General features: G+C 36.3%; 1 protein-coding gene across 7 annotated transcripts in view; it reads right to left on the bottom strand.

The window, feature by feature from the left end:
* The window catches only part of Rps6ka3 (ribosomal protein S6 kinase A3), a 101912-nt gene that overhangs the window by 13078 nt on the left and 67176 nt on the right, over positions 1–21658 (bottom strand). For all 7 annotated transcript variants that reach the window (XM_023709013.1, XM_023709010.1, XM_004625656.3 and 4 more), the window contains 9 exons: positions 19717–19754; positions 19372–19514; positions 18505–18575; positions 8972–9060; positions 8731–8795; positions 8552–8654; positions 7785–7909; positions 4975–5100; positions 1007–1096 (listed from right to left, as the gene is read on the bottom strand). In XM_023709013.1, coding sequence (XP_023564781.1) covers positions 1007–1096; positions 4975–5100; positions 7785–7909; positions 8552–8654; positions 8731–8795; positions 8972–9060; positions 18505–18575; positions 19372–19514; positions 19717–19754 — 850 coding nt within the window. The remainder of the gene's footprint in view (positions 1–1006; positions 1097–4974; positions 5101–7784; positions 7910–8551; positions 8655–8730; positions 8796–8971; positions 9061–18504; positions 18576–19371; positions 19515–19716; positions 19755–21658) is intronic.

Genomic DNA, 21658 nt, shown 5'->3' with positions numbered 1-21658 from the left:
AAAAACTCATAGGTATATATTTATTTTTTTGAGAGAATATATTTTTTAAATTTCTTACAAAATTTTCTTGGTTGAACTCTTGGAGATTATTTCACTTAAAGGGTTAGATTGAGCAGCATCACATTTTACTTCAAGTTAACCACCTTCTCACAATGCACAATAATAAGTTAATCTGAACAAAGTAGAGTTTTGAAAACACCCAGATAGGATCTTTGAGGCTATGTGAGCTCCTGTAGTAAAAATGCTACCTGGAGAATACATGTCCTCTGCCAATACTCTTTTATAATAAAAGCTACAGGAGACATAGGTAGCAGGGTATCATGACAGCCAAGCAAAGGATACCAAAACTTGTCCTAGGGGTGGTGATGAACAGAGAAGGCTTCTTGGAGGAAGAAGTCCTCTAGCATAGTTTGAAATGTGGGGTGACTAGCCAGGTTAAAAAGATGGGAAATAATGTTCGGACCTGAGAGAACGGTAAATTCAAAGTTAAGCATCACAAAGAAATGAGGCATGCTAAAAAATTGGTGCATACTATAGCATGGCTGGAGAATAAGGGATATATAGAAGTGTAAAAATAGAGGAAGGTAGGGTCTTGAGGGGCTGGGGAGTGTGAATTGTAGGCAGGGAAATAACATGAGTAGATATAAATATTAGCACTCTCTGGCAGAAATGTGGAATATTAGTATTATACATATGTGTATATATTCCAGTAAATGCAGACATTAATAACAATGCTAAAATACTTCTCTTAAAGTAGAAAATTTATTATTAAGCGTATTTTCTTATAAATTCAATGATGCCATATACATTGCTCTCTAATTTACTTTTTTTGTGGCACTGGGGATGAATGTGGGCTTCACATTCGCTAGGCAAGTGCTCTGTAACACAGCCATTTCCCCAGCAGTCAAATTTACTATGCTATGGTATTTGTCTACCACATGTTTGAAAATATCCCAAACAAGTTAGGCAACTCATTGACATGATCCTCATTGAAGAATATACTTACATCCTTTAGAGTAATAATGTTTGGATGCTGTCCATAACGAAGAAGAATTTCAATTTCTTCTGTTGGGTCTCTCTTGCTTTTATCAATAATCTGAAAGGCAAATATTTATCATAAAATCTCATGAACAGAAACTTTATCATCTTACATAAATAATGTATTTACAAGCCATTTATCAATCAGATTTATTTAACTACCTGGCCAGACTATAAATTCTAACCCATGAATTACATCCTCTCCAATGTAATATATTTTTTTATATATTTATTTAGTATAGGGTCTACAGGGTCTACAGATGGGACTTGTAGTGATCCTCCTGTTTTCATCCTTCCAAGTGCTTAGATTACAGGCGTGCACCACCATGCCCAGTCTCAATCACCTTCTCAGCACACCCTGGGGGCAGGGCTGGCACAGCATGCCTGGGATTGAACTCAGGTCCCTGCATCTGCCTAAGCAGGCACTTTAATCTGCTGAGCTATCTGGTGTCTGAATGCCTTACACATTTTGGAACACAGTCAACTCTAACTCCTTATTAATGCAGAAAATTAAGAGTTAGATGTTTCTATTATTTCACCAATGATTTTGTGTTTGTTTTGCTTTGTTTTTTGTGGTACTAGGGATTGAACTCAGGACCTTGAGCTTGCCAGGCAAGCACTTATTCCATTGAGTTATCTCCGTGGCCCAACCAATGTTAAATATCTGTTTATTGAATTTTTTTCTTCTAATAAAGTATTTTAATGAAATATCCTATTAGTCATGTTACTTGTAAACATTTATTTTATTTATTTATTTTTTGCAGAACTGGGGATTGCCAGGGAAGCGCTTATTCCACTGAGCCATCTCCCTGGCCCCTACAAGCTAATTTCTTTCTTTCTTTCTTTCTTTCTTTCTTTCTTTCTTTCTTTCTTTCTTTTTTTTTTTTCTCCGAATGCTTTCAGGGCAGGTTTGGCTAGCTTGAGTTGTGGGGATCGAACCACAGCAACCTGAGCCTGACTGCTTTGTTGAAGCAGCCACTTAAAGAACTGAGCTAAGGGGCAGGCCTCCTCACAAGCTAATTTCTTAATCTAAACAGAAAGCTATGTAGAAAAAAACATCTAGAATTCTATTTAACTAAAATTCAGTTTATTATACTAAAACCCTTTAAAATACTAATACTTCTTTCCAACGCTTTATGTACCTGCTTCTTTAATTTAATTTTTATTTATTCTTTTGCGGTAGCAGGGATTGAACTCAGGACCTTGTACTAGCCAGGCAAACACTTATTCCCCTGAGCTATCTCCCCAGCTCCTATGTACCTGCTTCTTAAAAGTATTTTTCTTAATGTTTTAATCTGTTAATGTAATAATAATGATATATATAGTTTGTATTTAAAGTTAATTAATTTGTTACAGGGTCTTGCTACGCAGCTCAGACTCATAGTGATCCTCCTGTCTCAGCCTTCCTAGCACTGGAATTACAGGTGTGTGCAACCATGTCTGGTTTCAGTAACTGGCATGGTACGCCTGGGGTTCTGGGGCCAGCACAGCATTTGGTACCAGAGGTTGAAACTGGGTTGGCTTGCCAAGCAGGCTCTTAGACTACCGTGCTATCTCCCCAGCTCTGTTTTGTGTTTTGAGAAAGGGTCTTCCTATGCGATTCAGGCTGGTCTTGAACTCACTATGTAGCCCAGATTTGACATAGGCTAGATTCGACTTAAACTTTCGGTGAGCCTCTGGCCTCAGCCTCCACAGTGCTGATTACAGGTGTATCCCACCTCATCTGGCTATTAAAGTAATACTATACTTTAGAAAGACACATTTGGCTTTTTTTGGGCAGAACTGGGGATTGAACTCAGGCACTTGCCAGGCAAATGCTTATCCTACTGAGCCATCTCCCCGGCCCCCACATTTGGCTTTCAATGTCTATAAGGGGTAGTATGAAACAAATTTTGCAGCCTTTGCATATTCTTTTTTTTTTTTGAGGTGCTAGATATCAAACACAAGGCCTCACACATACTAGGAAAGTGCTTTACCATCTGCTTATTATACATTCAATTTAACAACAGCTTAGTAATTAATGCATACAATAAATACTCAATTACTCCTGTAACCTAGGATAAGGAATTTTTTTTTTTTTTGCTCCTTTAATGCCTTCAGGGCACTTTGGCATGGCTGGAGTGTTGTGGGGATCGAACTACAGCAAACTGAGGCTGCCAGCATTGTGGAAGCAGCCACTTAAAGAACTGAGCTAGGGCTGGGCCCCCCATGTAACCTAGGATAGAGCTTAAGCCTCAGTGTGAATCTAATCTTTCTGAAATGGAGGTAGTTGTAAAACAGTTCCATATTTTGAGATCAGGGAAGACAAACACTTAAGTACTCACTTTAGTACCCACTGCAAATGATTAGTGTGGAATTAGTCAAATGGATGGCTAAGAAGAGAAGTATACATAATAGGCATGCTAGGGCAAGAGAGGTGACCTGGGGTTAGTCTCTTCAAAACCAGAACACACCGGGAGGTGATATTTTTAGCAATATTCTTTAATACGATAATCTGAGCTCAACTTACATCATATCTATATTTGTGTTTGTGGATTTCAGACATGAAGCGATTTCAGTAGAGTATCGTTTTGTTGGAATTGGGTTTATGAATCTAATGTAACAGGAATCCGTAAATAGTTGGCAACATTCTGAAGGATTTAGACATACTGCTCCTGGTTTCTGTAATTCAAAGTAGGCCTCAGGACGTTTCTGCTTTTGATGATGTGTTTGTGGAGTAAGGATACATCCTCAAACTATTCATCAAGCATACCATTCTTTTTTCCTTCTTTCACAAACACAATTTGAAAATTTCTATGGATTCCAGATTTTAGTAAGAGTAATGAGTAGAATAGCAAGTTAAGTTTATTTCTGTGGTTTATCCCTACATCTGGCAGGAAGCCTTATGGACAGTGATGACTCTTTAAAGCAATTACATCCAATTTTAGTATAATAACAACAACTAATGTTACTTTCTCACTAAATCAATATAAGCTACCCATACTTATAAACTAATACAAAAGGTTCAAGATAAGATGGAAGCTTTAAACATTACTTCAATTAGTTGAGGTAGGAGAGCAGATTCTCATTCCAAGAAATGAAAAGACAAGAGACTTTGAATATAGTATTTGTTCATTCACAGTTAAACTTTTGAAATTCAAACTTTATCACAGAGCCTTAGTTTTTAGCTTAGAAAATTCTGTTGAAAGATACCTGATGAAATTAAAATTAGCAATGATAAATACAACAAATAAATTCTACAGCAGTGGTTCTTATTCTTTTATTCTTCACAGATCTTTTTAGATGGATGTAAAGAAAGGTATGAACAATTTTTCCAGAAAAATATAAGCACATACAATTTAGCAACAAGTTTAAGTACTTTCTCATAACCTGACTATAAAATGGGGACTTTTGAGAGTAAAGGGAATACTTTTTATTTTTTTATTAATTTTATTGAGAAACAGCAATGAGGCAGTTTCAAAACTGATCAATAGGACAGTTTCTATATTTAATACATTGCATCAATTAAGATCTTTGACAGTCACTGGCTCAGATATTTAAATTTGCCTCAACTTTTTATAACAAAAGGAATATATCTCTATATATCTATCTATATATATATAGTGGAGTAATATATATATATATATATTATATAATTACATATATATGTAATAGTATATATACATAATAGTTATGGTTTGTGTCTAGGTATCACCCTAAAACCTCATGCAGCCATGGGGAGTAGGCTTTTCAGAAATGGCTGAATCTAGGGTTTGTGTCACCACACCCAGCTTTTGTTTTTTATTAACATCTTATTAATTTTATAAAATACTACATTTCAATTGTAGTATTTTCATGTATGAGAATAATACATTTTGATATAAAAGGCACTTTTACCAAAGCAATAAGCATGAATAAGAACTTTCAGCCTTGTATTTTAAGTCTAAGAATATTTACCTTCACTGCGAACTCCATGTTTGTGGCTTTATGTATACATCTCTTGCAAACAGAGTATGAGCCAACTCCAATATCTTCTTTTACTTCATATCCATCAGTAAACTGAATACTGTTCCTGTGCAACTGCTGCAAGTAAAATTATAAACATATGATGACTTCTATAATGTTTTTAGTATATTTTATAACTTAATTATGTTACTCAGTATGCAGTGTTGGTGTTAATTATAAATGAATAATCAGTAAAAATAAAGATTCTTTATAGCACATATTCTTTTACACATAGCTATTTATAGGAAGAAATATGCCTTTTAAAAGTGTGTTAAAAAATTTAACTATGTCAATAAAAAAAATTTAACTATGTACAAAAGAAAGAGCAGAAATACTTGACAAGGGGCCTAAAGCCTTGTCTTTGATTGAGGTCTATTTCAATTTGACAGAGCTGTGGAACTCAGGAGAAGTTTGAAACTCAAGTATAGAAGAAATAACTAGGAGGATTCAGAATTAGAACACGTGGACTGTTTCACACGTACCCCTTACAAGCCAGGTAACCTTGTGCCTGTGTATTCCCACAGGGTAACGGTGATAATAAAATCAAACAGTGTTTTTGCAAGTGATGAGTTGTTATTTGTACTTTCAGCAGGTATGCCCTTCTTTCTTCAACATATAGATTTATACAACTTCTGCTAAAGAGGCCATTCATGATTTAGAAACTATTGAATATATGGTACATGATGAATGACAAGTTAGTGTTTCTATGAACAGGCTGAGAGAAGTTATGCTGCTCTTCGTTATACTGATACAAGGCCTTCAATGCCAACAAGCTCTGTATAAGATAGAACCTGAAGTTGTAGATTATTAAGCTTGTAGTTTCTATGTTAGGTGCTGCAGTTATAATGTAAAAACTTGTCATATATTCATGTGCTTGCATTGTAAATGGGACAGAGTACAGCAACCTAAATTTTGATTAAAAATCATTTTAAACTGGTTTTCTGGAAAGTAAAAGATGACTTATTCTATGAAAAAAACACTTAGAGCAAAAGCGAGATGATGAAGTACATTTCAACAATAATATCCTAAAAACAATGCTATATTTCAAAATATATACCGTATTTAGATTAAAGACATTTTAAGAAATATTTTAATTTTAATTGACATTTAATAATTGCACATTTATGGTATACGGTATGACATTTTAATATAAATATACAATATGTAATGATCAGATTAGGACAAATTACTTTCCTGCAATACTTACAGAGAAAGAAATTTAATGTTTGTACTACTTGTGTCCCTCCAACAATAATTTACTAATTCAGTTGCCTGTACCCCTCCCCCACCAACCAACCTGCTCCAGTGATCTTATTTTTTTCTGTAATACTTATAAACAAGATAAAGAGGTAGGGGTACTTTCAGGCAGTACCCATAATGATTTCTTCTTTTTTATGTCTTTTTGAGACAGGATCTTGCTATGCAGTTCAGGCTGGCCTTGAGCTCGTTTTCTAGCCCAGGATGGTCTCAAGCTCACAAAAATCCTCTTGCCTCAGCCTCCCGAGTGCTGGGATTACAGGTGTGGGTTACTATGCTCAGCACCATTTCTTCTTAATGACAAAGGGGGCTCCAAGAAAACAATGTCACAAAACTTGGAAAATTCAGGTTTAGGGTCATTTTTAGTTCTTTATCTAAGACAAAGACTAGTAAACTATGACCTAAGGGACAAATCCGGTTCATTGCTCGTTTTTGTAAATAAAGTATGTATATGTATTCTTGGAGCTGGGGGTCTTGCTTTAGTGCCCAGGCTGGCTTCAAGCTCTTGAACTTTTTGCCTCAGCTTTCCCAGTGATTGGCACTATTGGCATGTGTTACCAGGATCAGCTAGCACTCAGTCATTTCAGTTTATGTACTGTCTGTGGTTGCTATGCAGAGCTATGTAAGAAGAAACATAACTACAAATACTTATTTTCTGAACTTTTCCAAAGAAAGTCTGCTGACCCCTACTCTAAGGCGTTAAAACACCTGTAGTCCTCAGTCCATCCATTATAGCAGACCTGAAACAGGCTGGGATGATGCACAATAGCCCTGACAAACACTTTGAGGCCCAAGAGAGGGGTCAGTGAAGCTGATGATGTTCACCTCTATATCTCAGAATTTCACTTTCAAGTTATAGTCATATAAATATCTAGAATTTTTGGTTCATGTAGCCTTTTCAATGACATATGAAAGCCATTTTTCCTTTTGAGACATGGTCTCACTATGCAGCTCAGGCTGGTCTCAGACTCATAATGATCCTCCTGCCTCAGCCTCCCAAGTGTGGGGATTACAGGTGTGTGCCACCATGCCTGGCTAAAAGACATTTCCAAGAGTAATGTTAATAATATAAAATGTACGGGCTGGGTAATTAGCTCAGAGGCATAAGCACCTGCCTGGCAAGCACAAGGTTCCAAGTTCGATCTCCGGCATGGCATATTGTGCTGTGCAGAGCCCTGGAGCCCTGGGTGCGCTGTCTCAGCCCCAGGTGTGCCTTCTCGGCCCCCAGAGCTGGGCATGATGGCACACCCTTGTAATCGCAGCATTCCCCAGCACTTGGGAGGTTGAGACAGGAGGATCCCTGAGAGTTTGAGAGCAGCCTCGGGCTACAAAAGTGAGTATAAGGCCAGCCTGAACTGCATAGAGACCCTGTCTGAAGAAAAAAAGATATAAAATGTATTTTAAGCTGTTCACTAAATCTCAGCAGATAATCTGCATTTTATTACTCATGATTGAAATATAGCATATGGCACTTCAAATCTAAAATGACTGAGGAATCTACTCACCTGAACAATTGAATGTACACCAACTGTCTGCATAGCTTGGCTTTCATCATCTGAGGTAATAGCAACAAAACTAAACCCCCGAAAAAGCTGATGTGCATTAGCACTAGGTGGAATCCCAGGGGAATCTGAAATGAGTAAGAAATCACTAAGAAGATTCCTTTGAAAGTTGAAGGGAAGAAGCAATGAAACTATGACTTTTCTTTCTTAATCTAGAAGAGTTCTCAGGCACCATTATATATACCCCTTGATGTCCAGGATACCTCAGTGAGGCCTTGCATTGTCTGTCGGGATGACTTATTGCCACTGTTACTCTAATACTCTACTTCCTCATAAGGTAGAAAATAGCTAGCTCATTGGAAGAGTATAATAAGTCAATTAATTAGTGAGTTAATGGCATTCAAAATTAGCACTGAACCACTCAGTTCCTTTAATAAAGGACATTTTATCTGTGTGGTCCAACATGCTAATCAGTAGCCACATATAGCCGCTGAGCATTTGAACTGTGCCTAGTGTGACAGAGAAACTAAATGTGTAATTAATTTAAATTTAATTAGCTATATGTGGCTACTGGGTACCGCAATCAATGCAGCCTACATGATACCTATCAGTGCTATGCTCCATGTCAGGCAAGAAATGCAAGGGTGATAAACAAATTTAGGAGATTTTAGGATAGCGTAAAGAATTACCCTGGAAAAGCTCTGACTGAACAAGAAAAAAAAAAGATCTAAGGCCTTATATTTGAGTTTTCATGTTTTATTTCTCTTTACCTTTGGGGGTTTTTGCAGTAAACTCAGGATCAAAATAAAATGTATCTTCAGGCCTACCAGTTGCAGGTTTAAATGGTGGATGAATTTCTCTTCTATACAGTTTCTGGAGGAAAAAAAGAGAAACTTAGGTAATGCGTTAATTATAAAAAAATTCAAGTAAGTTTTCATCCTATACTTACATTCCAGTCTATTGTTGAGAAAAATGAATGTCTTTTAATTTCTTCAACTCCATCTGGTCCTGCACCTATTAAAAGTTGATAGTTTTATTTCAAGGAAAATATATATTGTTTAGGTTTTGCTTTTAATATTTGTCTGAATCTCAATAATCTCACTATAAAAACAAATAGCTACTTCTCCAAAACATAAAATCAAACACGAACAAGCACACAAAAGAAATTAATCAATCAATTTTTTTTTTACCTAATCTGTTTGCAGGATTTCGTTTGAAAAGCATACGTAAAAGACTCTGGGCTTCAGGACTCAAAAACTGTGGCATCCCGAGTTTGGCTCTAAATAATAAATAGGAAAATAACATTTTATTTTTATTTTTTTGCAGAACCAGGGATTGCACTCAGGCCCTTGCGCTTGCCAGGGAAGCGCTTATTCCACTGAGCCATCTCCCCAGCCCAACATTTTATTTGTTGTGGTATCTATTTCTCTTAAAAAATTTTTAAACTTGAACTTTTATTTTTGAAATACTTGTACATTCACCTTAAGACATGAGCAATAATGTAGAGATCATCTGTACCTGGTTCCTCTAATGGTAACACCTTACAGAACTGCAGTGTAATCTGGGTACAGCTGCAGAACTCTATCATCTCAGCACACTCATAGGCTGATGCAGGAAGATTGCAAGTTCAAGCCCAGCTTGGGCAATTTAGCAAGACTGTGACTTAAAATAAAATTAAAAATGGTTGGAGATATAGCTCAGGACAAAAACACTGGGTTCAATCCCCACTACTGCAAATCATAACCAGGGTGTTGACCAATCTCATTCACATGACCCTCGTTTTATTTGTGCTTATGTTTATGTGTTTTTAGTTCTAAGCCATTTCTTTATGTGCCTAGGATCCTGTATGGATGTGTCACAGTTTATTTATGCAATTACCCATTGAAGGATATCTGAATTGCGTCTAGTTTGGGGCCATTATGAGTAAAGCTTGTTATAACATTCATATACAGATTGTATGATCACATTAACGGAATTTTAGTCCATAATCTTTTGGTGGACTTTACCTTTCAGAATTCTGTAAAGAGCACTACCATGACAATAAAGTCACCTGAGCCTTAGCCGTGGTTTTTACTAAAAACATTGTGACCCTGGGAAAATCAACCCCTTTTTGCCTGCTAACACTTTTTCACAAGCCAAGACTTTGGAATCTATATCAATGGTTCAGAAACTGTAGCCTTAGCATTCCTTTTCTAAAGGAATTTAAGAAACTTAATATTAAAACAGGATATCATGTCTGCATCTTGTACAATGAATAACCACTAAGACAACAATATGCAATGTATTAATTATTGAAACTGTCCTAATCGGATTTGAAACTGTCCCATTGCTTAGTTTTTCAATAAAATTATGGAAAAAAAACCCTTAAAAAGTGCGAAGAGAACATGTGCCTCATATGCCACTTTCCACCTTGCAATCCTGCAACAACCTCTACAGAAAAAGAATTGATAGGAAAGGAGTTTGTGGAACACTGAAGACTCTGTGGTACAGTGTGAAAACCTCTGGCCTAGATGAGCTTAAGGTCTGTTTTAGCTACACTGTTTAAGTGTATTATTTTTCCAGCCCTATAAATTAAAGAAACTGATGATCCTGTAACTATGACAACAATAATAAAACTGGAGAAAATGGCTAGGAGAGAAATTCCCTTTTCATAAATAGATCCACTTATTTTTTTAAGAGCAGAATATATTTATTGGGGAAAAGAAAGCTCTTGTCCAAGAGAGGGACAGAAGAGGGGACCCAAACAGGTTGCCTAAATCCACTTATTATTCTGTAAATTGTTACTGAATTATTTTGTGCCCGAGACTACTTTGTACTGTGGATACAGAGCTAATGATAGGTCCTCATCCTCAGTACAGAAATGTATATAGATAATGCCAATACATTAAGAGACAAATCCAAAAGGATTTAGGTAAAGAATGCTAAGAGAACAGTAGTAGATATTTAATTTAATATGGAACAATGTGAAAACACTTCAATGTAACATAAAGATTGAAAATTTATTCATCTGACCTTTTTATTTTTATTTTTATTTTGGTGGAACTGGGGATTGAACTCAGACCCTTGCATTTGCCAGGAAAGCGCTTATTCCACTGAGCCATCTCCCTGGCCCCTCATGTGACTTTTTTAACAAGATGGCACTGAAGGCGAAGAAGGAAGCTTCTGCCCCTCCCAAAGCTGAAGCCAAAGCAAAAGCTTAAGGCCAAGAAGGTTATGCTGAAAGGCATCCACAGCCACAAAAAGAAGATATGAATGTCACCCACCTTTCACTGTCCCAAGACACTGTGGCTTTGGAGGCAGATGAAATACCCTCAGAAGAATGCCCCCAGGAGAAACAAGCTTGACCACTATGCCATCAAGTTTCCCCTGACCACAAAGTCAGCCATGAAAAAGATCGAGGGCAACAACACACTCGTCTTCATTGTCGATGTCAAAGCCAATAAGCACAAGATCAAACAAGCTGTAAAGAAGCTCTGTGACATTGATGTTGGCAAGGTCAATACCCTAATCAGGCCTGATGGAGAGAAGAAGGCGTATGTTTGACTGGCTCTCGATTATGATGCATTGGATGTTGCTAACAAAATTAGGATCATCTAAACTGAGTCCAGCTGGCTAATTCTAAATATACACTTTCTTCCCCAGGGGGGAAAAAAAGGAAAGAAAATTTACTCATCTGGCTAGCGTCCCCCAAAATTTTAGTGGACAACATTAACCTCTCTAGATAACAAAAATATTTCATAAGCCATACTATTTATTATACCCCTTTGTTGGAGACACTGAATAAAACACACTTTATAAAAAAGGCTGAGAAATCTAAAGAAATCATTTTCTAGAAATTTGTCTCTAGTGCCTCTTGTTTTCAGAGAATATACGTTAACTTCAAGGGCAGCAGGCAATGATTTCAAAGGCTAAAAGGTGATAGGCTTTGGAACATTGTCCATTAGTGTGGCTAAGAGGCACCCAAGGTCTGACTCCTGTGAGCACTGCAATGCAGAGGAAGGCCTGGATCAGAGAAATAGTTGAGATAAAAGTGGGAGAATACCTGAAGATATAACAGAGAGGAAGATATTAAGAATGAGGTTACTGGTTTGGGAAAGAAGGTCCATGGAAATGCTAACTAGCAATGCAGAAAGAGGAAAAAACAAAACAAAAACATCCAGCAAATAGAGATATACTTTAAAGATGGGAAGTCATGCATACCACACATTTTTGGGAAAACCACTCAGGTAAGTAAATGGAAATTATATTTTAGTGCTTGATTAATTGATGTAACAAAAAATGACTTAGGAAAAATTAAATGTTAAGAGTAGATATAGGGAAGACTGAGGTCAGTCGAGGAAATGAGTATAGAGGGAACGAAAAGCACATATAAGGGACTGAACCGTGGGGGAGAAGAGTATTTAAAAGGCAGTCTGAAAAATGAACAATTTGCTTATTAAAATAATTAATAAAGAGGTGGGGGTGTAGTTCAATGGTATATGTTTAGTGTGCCTAAGGTTCTGGGTTCAATCTTAAGCACAAAAAATAAAGAATGTCAGACATGTTTGTGCATGCCTGTAATCCCAGAACTTGAGAGGCTGAGACAGGAGGACTGTCATGAGTTCCAGCCCACGCTCTGATACCAAAAGAGTTTAAGACTGCCTTGAAATATATAAAGAGCCTGTCTCACCTCTCCACCCCATTACAAAATAGGCTAGAGAAACAAGTCAGAAGCACAAAAATAAAAATACTTCACTCTCAGTAGAAGATTGGCTTTCACACTGAGTCGTAACCCTAGTCCTTTTATTACTTTTTTAGTTTGACAGGGTCTCAATAACTTAGTGCATTGCCCAGGCTGGGCTAAAACCTACCATCCTCCTGCCTCAACATCCTAGAATGTTAGGAATACAGGTGTGTGCCATCATACCCAGCTCAGAACTAGTTTTAAATCCATTCAACTGTCAATGACACATCTCTGGTGAACACTTCCCAGCCAACCTATCAGCAAGTGCTTTCTCTGAAAATAAGCCACAAGTATGCACTTATAGATGATGTTAATCAACTTCTGGACCTGAAAATCTGCCAGCTCTTGAACCCCACCCATCCTCTCAACTTTACCTAACATCAGTGTTCTACTCTGCCTGGACAGACACTATTGGGCCAACATTGCTTCTCTTATTATACGTAAACAATAAAATGAGTTTTATGCTCTTTGTTTCAGACATTAAGAGATGGTCTCTTCCCCTGACAAGATAAATTCAGAAAGCAGAAAAACTGACACATAAAAGGCAGGACAAAGATAAGGATAGGGTATTCTAGATTATCACACAGTTAAGAAATATAACTAAATAGAATGTGTAGAATTGATTTGGATCCAACTGTAGACACAGAAAATCTAAAAAAAAATTGGTTTCAGGATTGGTGTTAGATAATTCTTAAACATTATTACTCCTACTGTCATATGTGGTTATATAAAAATCCTTATTTTTAGCAAGGTAAACTGAATTAAAGAGATGAGAAATGACATGTCTGGAATGCTTAAAATATATGAGTTAAAAAAAAGAAAAAAAGGAATAGATAAAGTAAATGTGGCAAAATCCTCGACTGTTAAATTTGGGTGATGAGTATTTATACATGTCCATTTTATTATTCTATTGTCACAATTTATATTTGAAAACTCTTATAACTAAAGAAAGAAAAACAGGGGGAGGAGTAATGGTTAAGCAAAGAGACCAAAAGATGAATGGTTAGAAAGGTAAAAGCAGATGAGTATCGGAAAAGCAAAGGGGCCAGGGAGTGGTCAACAGTGTCAAATGCTCTACAGAGACTTTCCTTAACTGGTTCATTTAAACTGGTTCATTTAAACTCTTGTTCCTTGCTCTTCCTTCACTTATTTTTTTTCTTCCTTTACTTATGGGGTTTACTACCTCTGTAAAGTACTTTGGCTTATCCCTATGGTTCCCATTATAGCCTGAAACTGTTTTATTTGCTTAAATATTAATTCCTCACCTTCCCTACTAAAAATGTAAGCCTGGTGAGTCTACCAAAGATCTCAACCTTATTTAAACTGCATTCCAAATACATGTACCAAGAACTCAATTATGAGTTGAATGAATTGTGTGAATGGTAGAGTCTGACAATCTGCAACAGGTTTTAGCAACCAGAAGACCACTGACAACCACAGTGACAACAGTTTCAGGAAAGTGATGGAAGATGAATGACTAAAATAGGCTGTGGAATAAAAGAAGCTCCCAAAATAGTAACAGAAAGCATAGACTACTCTTTTTTTTTTTCCCGGAACCGGGGATTGAACTCAGGCCCTTGTGCTTGCCAGGGAAGTGCTTATTCCACTGAGCCATCTCCCCCATCCCATAGACTACTCTTTGAAGAGACCTTGTATTGAAAGGGTACAGGAAAATGGTACAGTAACTTGAAAGGAAGGCCAATGAAAGGGTTTAGTTTTTTCAACACTATGGTGTATTTGTTAGCTGAAAGAAGGGGATCAGAGCAGATGGAATGTTGAAGGTTCAGCTGTGAAATTTCGGTGAACATTTATTCATTTATATAGTATGTTTTTAAACTTTTATTGTGAATAACATAAAAATGTAACAAAAAAACTTCATCAGACAAACAAAAAACCACCCAAAGTACGCAGCTCAATGATTCACCAAAAAGTGAAGTCATCTGGCCAAGAAATACAACATTGCCAGAATCCCTCATCCACTGTAACCACTTTCCTTATTTTGCCTCCAGCTTTTGCCATCTAAATAAGGATCCTAAAATATGCTTTAGTTTTGCTTGTTTTGTAAACTTTATAAATGGAATCATAGTATTTGTTCTTTTGTGTATGGACTTTTTTGCTTAATGTCCCTATGAGATCTACTCAAGTTGCTGGACATAACTGTGGTTTATTCATTCTCTCTGTGTAACACAGTATATATCACTATGAGCCAAAAGCCTCGACCTGTTTTTGTATGGGTCTGAGGAATTGTTTTTATAGGGTTGGATTAAAAAACACAAATAAAAGTATGCGACATATTGTGTGTGGCCTGCAAAACTTAAAATATTTACAGATACCAGTAAATACAAACCCTACAGTATTCTTTTTTTACTGGTAATCATCCAGTTTCCACTATTACAAATAATGCTATGAACAGCTTTGTACTTGTATCTTGATGTGTGTGTACCTTGATGTATACAAATTAAGCACGTGCCTAGTGGGATAAATGGGTTTATCATTACAAGATAATGAAAAAACTGCTTTCCAAAGTTGCTATGCATTTAGAGTCTTGATTGGCTATGTATGAAAGTCACCACTTTTTTCTACATCCCACCAACACTTTGTCAGTCTTTTTTTTTTTTTCACCCTTTTTTCGTTCTTTTTTTTTTTTTTCTTTTGGACTGGCATTAAAAATATATTTTAATGAAAATAGTTTCTCACCACCTTGAAATAAATATGATTTGTATTTTAAAACCTGAAGCTGCTATGGTATCAGGACTTGTTTTGTAAACAAACTTGTTTGTAAACTGCTATCTTGCTAAATTGCCCAGGTTGGGCTTGAATTTGTGATCCTCCTATCCTAGCTTCCCAGAATGATGGGATTACAGGCATGAACCACTATACCTGGGTTTCTCTAGCGCACTTGTGGTTTTTATCTTCTTGCTCTGTAAATCAGGCTGGCCTCATATTCCGGTGATCCTCCTACCCCAGTCACCCCAGTGCTAAACATATTGTCTTTTGTTGGACATCTTTGTGGCAAATTAAGGGACTTGATTTTTATTAAGTATTTAACCACTATCAGTCATGCATTCTCATGAATGTGATGGCCATCTTTTGTTTTGAGGGGATGGAACTGGGGATTGAACCTGGGGTAATCTACCGCTAAGCTATACCCCAAGCCCTTTTTTAAATGTATTTGGGACGGGGTCTATGAGGTCTACAGGGTCTCATTACATAGATTGGACTTGTAGTGATCCTCCTGTTTTCAGCCTCCCAAACGCTGGGATTACAGGCACTCACAGTCTCAACTGCCATCTCAGTGTACCCTGGGGGTGGGGCTGGCATGGCATGCTGGGGATTGAACTCCGGTCCCTGTGTCTGCCTAAGCAGGCACTTTAATCCACTGAGCTATCTGGCTGGTCCTAAAGTTTTCACTTTTCTTATTGCAGTACTAGACACATAAAATTATATATGTGGCTTGTATAATATTTTTATTAGATTTAACACTGATCTGTAGAACCAACATCTTTAAAACAATGGGTCTGTTATTGTGTAGATACAGCTTATCTTTGCAAGCTATTGTGGTCTTTTAAATTTTATTTTATTTATTTTTTTTTATTTTTCAACAAATAATACACTGCATATATTCTTCTTAGTGGTTAATTGCTGTACAAGATGCGGACTTGTGATCCTATTTACAAACACCATTAGAACAAACCATTCTATTCATTAACAGAATGTAACTATGTATCTATCCCCACCACTTTGAATACACAGATACAAAATGGACATTCATCTGTATACCCCATTTTTTCTAAGTTCCGTTATTGAATATTATAGGTGTGTAAACTCAGCAAAATATTCTAAAAGAGTCCAGTAGCCCATAATAGCATTGGGTCTTCTGTTTAACTGGCAATGTCAGAAATTATTGACCTGAGTCCCCCACAGCTCAACATAACAGCATGGCTTTATTTCTTATAATTTCGTCTTCATACTTTTCTGCTGGATGGTTAAGACCAAGGTAAAGCAGGACCTATGCAACAAGAGTTGTAGCTTTTTGGTCAGAGAAGGTCAGTGAAATGCCCTCAGGATTTGTCCTGAGATCCTGTACCTCAGATTGTAGAACCTTTGTCAGTGTCAGCCATGTGGGTGAGTCACGGCCATTGCTTGGCCAATGTGCTCTCTGTGAAAGCCTGAGAGAGTATCTTCTCCCCATGTGACTCTCCTTAGGCCCACTCTATGTCATCGATCACTTTCCTCTTTGGCCCCATAATCTTCTTGATCAGAAAATTTGGGACACTACCGAGGTACATGACGTTACAGTACAAGTTCTCATATGTCCTGAGTCTTAATTGACCTTAGAAGGCTAGGGCCAAAATGTTGGCATTCCTTGTATCCCTCCTTTTTCTCTAATTTTGGTCAGCAAACTTAGGTTGTTAACCATCCAGAAGAAAAGCTTATTGTTATTATCAAACGATTTAGGCTATCAATCTTAACCTCACTATCTCACTGCATTTCAAACATCTTAGGCATAATAAGGAACAGGTATTTTTCATCAAGTATTGATATGTTGAACTTTAAGTCCCTACAGAATATGATACTTTTAAATTTTAATAAACGTTTCCAGATAAAAAATAAGTAAGGGCTGGCGATGTAGCTTAACAGGAAGGTGCTGGGTTCAATCATTAACACCACACAAAACAATTAGCTTTCTGCTGTCTTCCATAACTTTCGTTAAATTTACCCCTAGGAATTTGAAAATTTTTTTTATATTACTGATAACAGTACCCACCACACATTTTTTTAGTTTGAGACAGGGTCTCGCTGTGTAGTTCCAGGGTGGCCTGGAACTTACAGCAATCCTCCTGCCTCAGACCACCTGAGTTCTGGGAGTACAAGTATGCACCACCACGCTTGGCTCCACTTCTTTTTGGTGCTAAGCATGAAAGCCAGGGCCTTCTGCATGCCAGGTAAGCACCCTGCCATTGATCTGTATTTCTGCTCATTCTTATTTTGAGGCATAATCTCTTTAAATTTTCCAAGCTCATCTCATGCTTTCCATTCTCTTATCTCAACCTCCAGAATAGCTGGAATTGCAGATGCGCTACCATGTCTAGCTATATCTTCTTTTAAATTTTCATTTTATGTTGTGAGGATACACGTACAAAATAGATTCACAGAGAATAAGTTTATTGATCCTGTAAACAAAAACTATGCTAAGCTCATTAATTCTACAAATTTATACTATGATCAGATTTTCTATGAATACATGTTATCTAAAAATGACAATTTTATTTTTTTTGACACAGGGTCTTGCTATGTAGTTCAGGCTAGGCTGGACTCACTATGTAGCCCAGGCTCGCCTCAAACTCATGACAATCCTCTTGCCTAAGTGTCCTCTGTGCTGGGATTATAGGCATGTAACACCATGCCTGGCTTTTTCTTTTTAAACTTTATACCATACTTTTTTTTATTTGCTTGCTTTACCATACTGGCTAGAACCTAAAGGACAATGAAGATAGAAGTGAAGTAATAGGCATACTTGTCCTATTTTAAATTTCAAAGATAAAGTTTTCAGTATTTCATCATTCACACAATGAAAATATGAGTACTCTAAACCTATGTATTTTGTTCATAAATTGTTAATATTATAAATGTTTCAGTTATGTCTTATACTACATTTGACAGTTTAAAATCTTATTTTTTTTTTTTTTGGCAGAACCGGGGATTGAACTTAGGCCCTTGCATTTGCCAGGGAAGTGCTTATGCTACTGAGCCATCTCCCTGGCCCCAGAAGGGTTTTTTTTTTTTCGCTGGCTTAGGATGCCTTCAGGGTAGGTCTAGTAAGGCTTGAGGATCTGGGGATCAAACCACAGCAACCTGAGCCTGACTGCTCTGTTTAAGCAGTCACTTAAACAACTGAGCTAATGGGCAGGCCCCCTGACACTTTAAAAATCTTATTTCTTATTCTTATGCATTTATTTTGAAATCTCTATTTTAACACTGTCAGTACAGAATACTTACTTAAGAATCATAGTCATGGTTTCTTTTCGATCTTTTCCTTGGAAAGGTAGTGTACCAGTGAGCATTTCAAACTACACAGAGGTAAAATAATCAAAGGTATTAGTCAATAAATATATAAACTCAAATCAAGAGCTTAAAAAAGCATCATCTTAATTACAACAAAATCTTCTAAAACTGTTAGCTACAAGTGATTTATATTTTTACTATGTACATTATTAAACTTCTTGATATTCCTCAGAAATAACTGAGTTATGGCAGCTGGAGAGATGGCGCAGTAAAATAAGCGTTTCCCTAGAAACAGCAAGGGCCTGAGTTCAACCCGCAGTTCCACCAAAAAAAAAATCATTAAAAAAAATAATTGAGTTATATAGTCCCTTTGTAGAAATTAATCACACTTTAAATGATAATTTTAAAGTGTTAGCTATGCGAGCAATCTGACAGATATGCCAGTTTCATATGAACTTTTTAAAGTACCACTTGCTTTTTTTTTGTGATACTGGAGATCAAACTCAGGAACTTGTGCTTGCCAGGCAGCACACAGGCCACTTAACTAGCTCCCTGGCCCAGCATCACTTTCTAATAGACCAAATTCTCATAAAAAGTAAGCACAATTAATGTTTTTGATTGTTACTATAGCTGATAATCTAAGAAAATATATTTTTGTCTTTCCAAAATAGGATGAGAGGAAATTAGCTGATGGGATTCCACAGTCCTATACTACAAGTCATCATTTTTCTTGGTTCTAACCTAGATAATAAAACATAGAAAATTAAAAACACCAGTTTCTCTTTATAATGTTCACTGCTGATTTTCATGTAATAAACAAACTAACTCTCATTCCCTAAACACTGAAAATCCAGACCTTACCATTAACACACCAAAAGACCACCAGTCGGCACTCTGAGTATGACCTCTACGATTAACTACTTCTGGAGCCATATATTCCACAGTTCCACAAAAAGAATATGCTTTCTTTTCATGGTCAATAGATTCTTTACTTAATCCAAAATCTGCCAAAATAAATGTTTAAGTCATAAACATATCCTTAAAACTTTGCACAGAAACATTTCAAACTTTGAATTCTAAGATTTACATTGATTACTAAAAATAATAAAGCAATGTAACATAATACATCACTCAGTATTTGTACCATAATCAACTTTAAAGAAAATTACGCAGAGAATATTTTAATAAAAATGAGGATTTTTTTACCTGTTAACTTGATGTGACCTTCTTCATCAAGAAGTATGCTGAAAGAAAACAAAGCCAGAAAACCTTTTAAATCTACAGAAGCTAAAACTGAAATGATATTTCAAGCATTAGATCACATTTATTGTAACATATTGTTTTAGTCCAAAATAAAAAGGCAAAGGTAAAGTCGGAAAAATTTTTTGAATACACATTCATAAAGGATGTCAAATACAATGCCATAAACTCATATTAACCAAAAGCACTTGAATAATCAAATAAGACATATTGTCCCAAGTTGCTCTTTCTTATGCTTTTTTGCAAAGGTGGCCTGACTAAACCTCCCAGTGCTTGCATAATAGTGTCTACAAGGACAAAAGTGTAATCTTCGTCATCTTTAAGGTATCAAAGTCAACTATCTTTCTCGAGTTTTTTTCTTCCACACACAACCTACACAATCATTTTCTTAATATATCATTTTGCCCACATTCCTTTTTCTGACTTCACTTTTAGTCTTCTTGGAAATTATGAGCACCTAGATATTTGATTTTATTCACTTTTCTTGGCCCATGAATAGGAGAGCACACACCAATGACTGTTGAATGAGGTCAGTCTATAGAGAGACTGTACTGTAAATATTTTATTCCAAATTTTCTTTTGCTTTTTCACAATGTATTCTAAATCTTTTTGTTTTCTTTTTCACAAAGACAATAGAGATCATAAGAGAAAAATGGGCACAGAGTGGTAACAAGATCTATAATTTCAGAAAATAATTGAGAGAAAATACTAAGGAGCATTTGGCCAACTCTTTAGGTCATGACAATGGACAACTGGAAAATGACACTGGCTTACAAAGATAATTGAGTGAAGAGCAATGCCATTAATTATGGAGCTACAGAAAAGAAACAGGTACATCTAGATACTCCAAAAGATCTTAAAAGATGCAATTTTACCTACATTTGATCTTAGTAAGATTTGAAAGTAACTTTTATTTTGCACCAGGGATCAAACGGGATCAAACTCATGACCTTGCAGACAGGCCCTTACACCACTGAGCTTTCTCCTGGGCCATGATCCTAAGTTTTGAGATAGTACATATGCTTCATATACAGTTTTATGACCAACACTAATATAATGGTCTATTACAAGTATACTCAATTAAATACTATAAAGTGCTGACTTTTATGCATATTAATCTTATATTTATAGTAATTTTTCTTTTAAGGATTAAATGTTTAAGTACTTACTTTTTCCCCTTACTAGGGATTGAACATGAAGCCTTGAAAATGCAACACAAATACTTTATTGCAGAACTACAACCCCAGTCCTTGAATATTTATTTTCATAAGGAATTATACCATATTTTGTATCTTTGTAGTTAGAAGTTGAGAAAGCAATGAAGAAAGGTCAGTATTTGGGAAATAAAACAGAACCACAGGAACTGTCCATTTTAAATGGATGAATTAGGGGGACAGGGAGATGGCTCAGTAGAATAAGTGCTTGCCTGGCAAGTGCAAGGGCCTGAGTTCAATCCCTGGTTCCACAGAAAGGAAAAAAAAAGATGAATTGTATGGAATGTGAATTATATGTCAATGAAACTGTATACAATATTATTTATTTTTTACATTTTTCCTTATATCCTTGAAAACAATCTAAAACCAAAATATAAAACATAATGTGTAAAAGTATGACAATTTCTACATGTGCACATAAAGAGGCCCAAAAGGTCACTTCCACTGCTTCCTGTCACAATATATAATTTACATCTTGCACATAACATTTTACATTAATATTTAAACTACATGATAAAGATGATGGCTGTACAACTCTAAATACACTGAAAATGAGGTACCCACTTCCTTTTCAGATAGTGTTTCAATAAGTTGCTCAGGCTGGTCTTGAGCTCCTTGGCTCAAGTGATCCTCCTGCTAGAGCACCTCATGTACTTAAGTCCTCAGGCCAGTGC

This window comes from Octodon degus, unplaced genomic scaffold, assembly GCF_000260255.1.
Source record: "Octodon degus isolate 3935 unplaced genomic scaffold, OctDeg1.0 scaffold00010, whole genome shotgun sequence".
In the NCBI taxonomy this organism is placed as follows: domain Eukaryota; kingdom Metazoa; phylum Chordata; class Mammalia; order Rodentia; family Octodontidae; genus Octodon; species Octodon degus.
The sequence above is the reverse complement of the archived record's forward strand: the minus strand, read 5'-3'. Positions and strand labels throughout refer to the sequence as shown.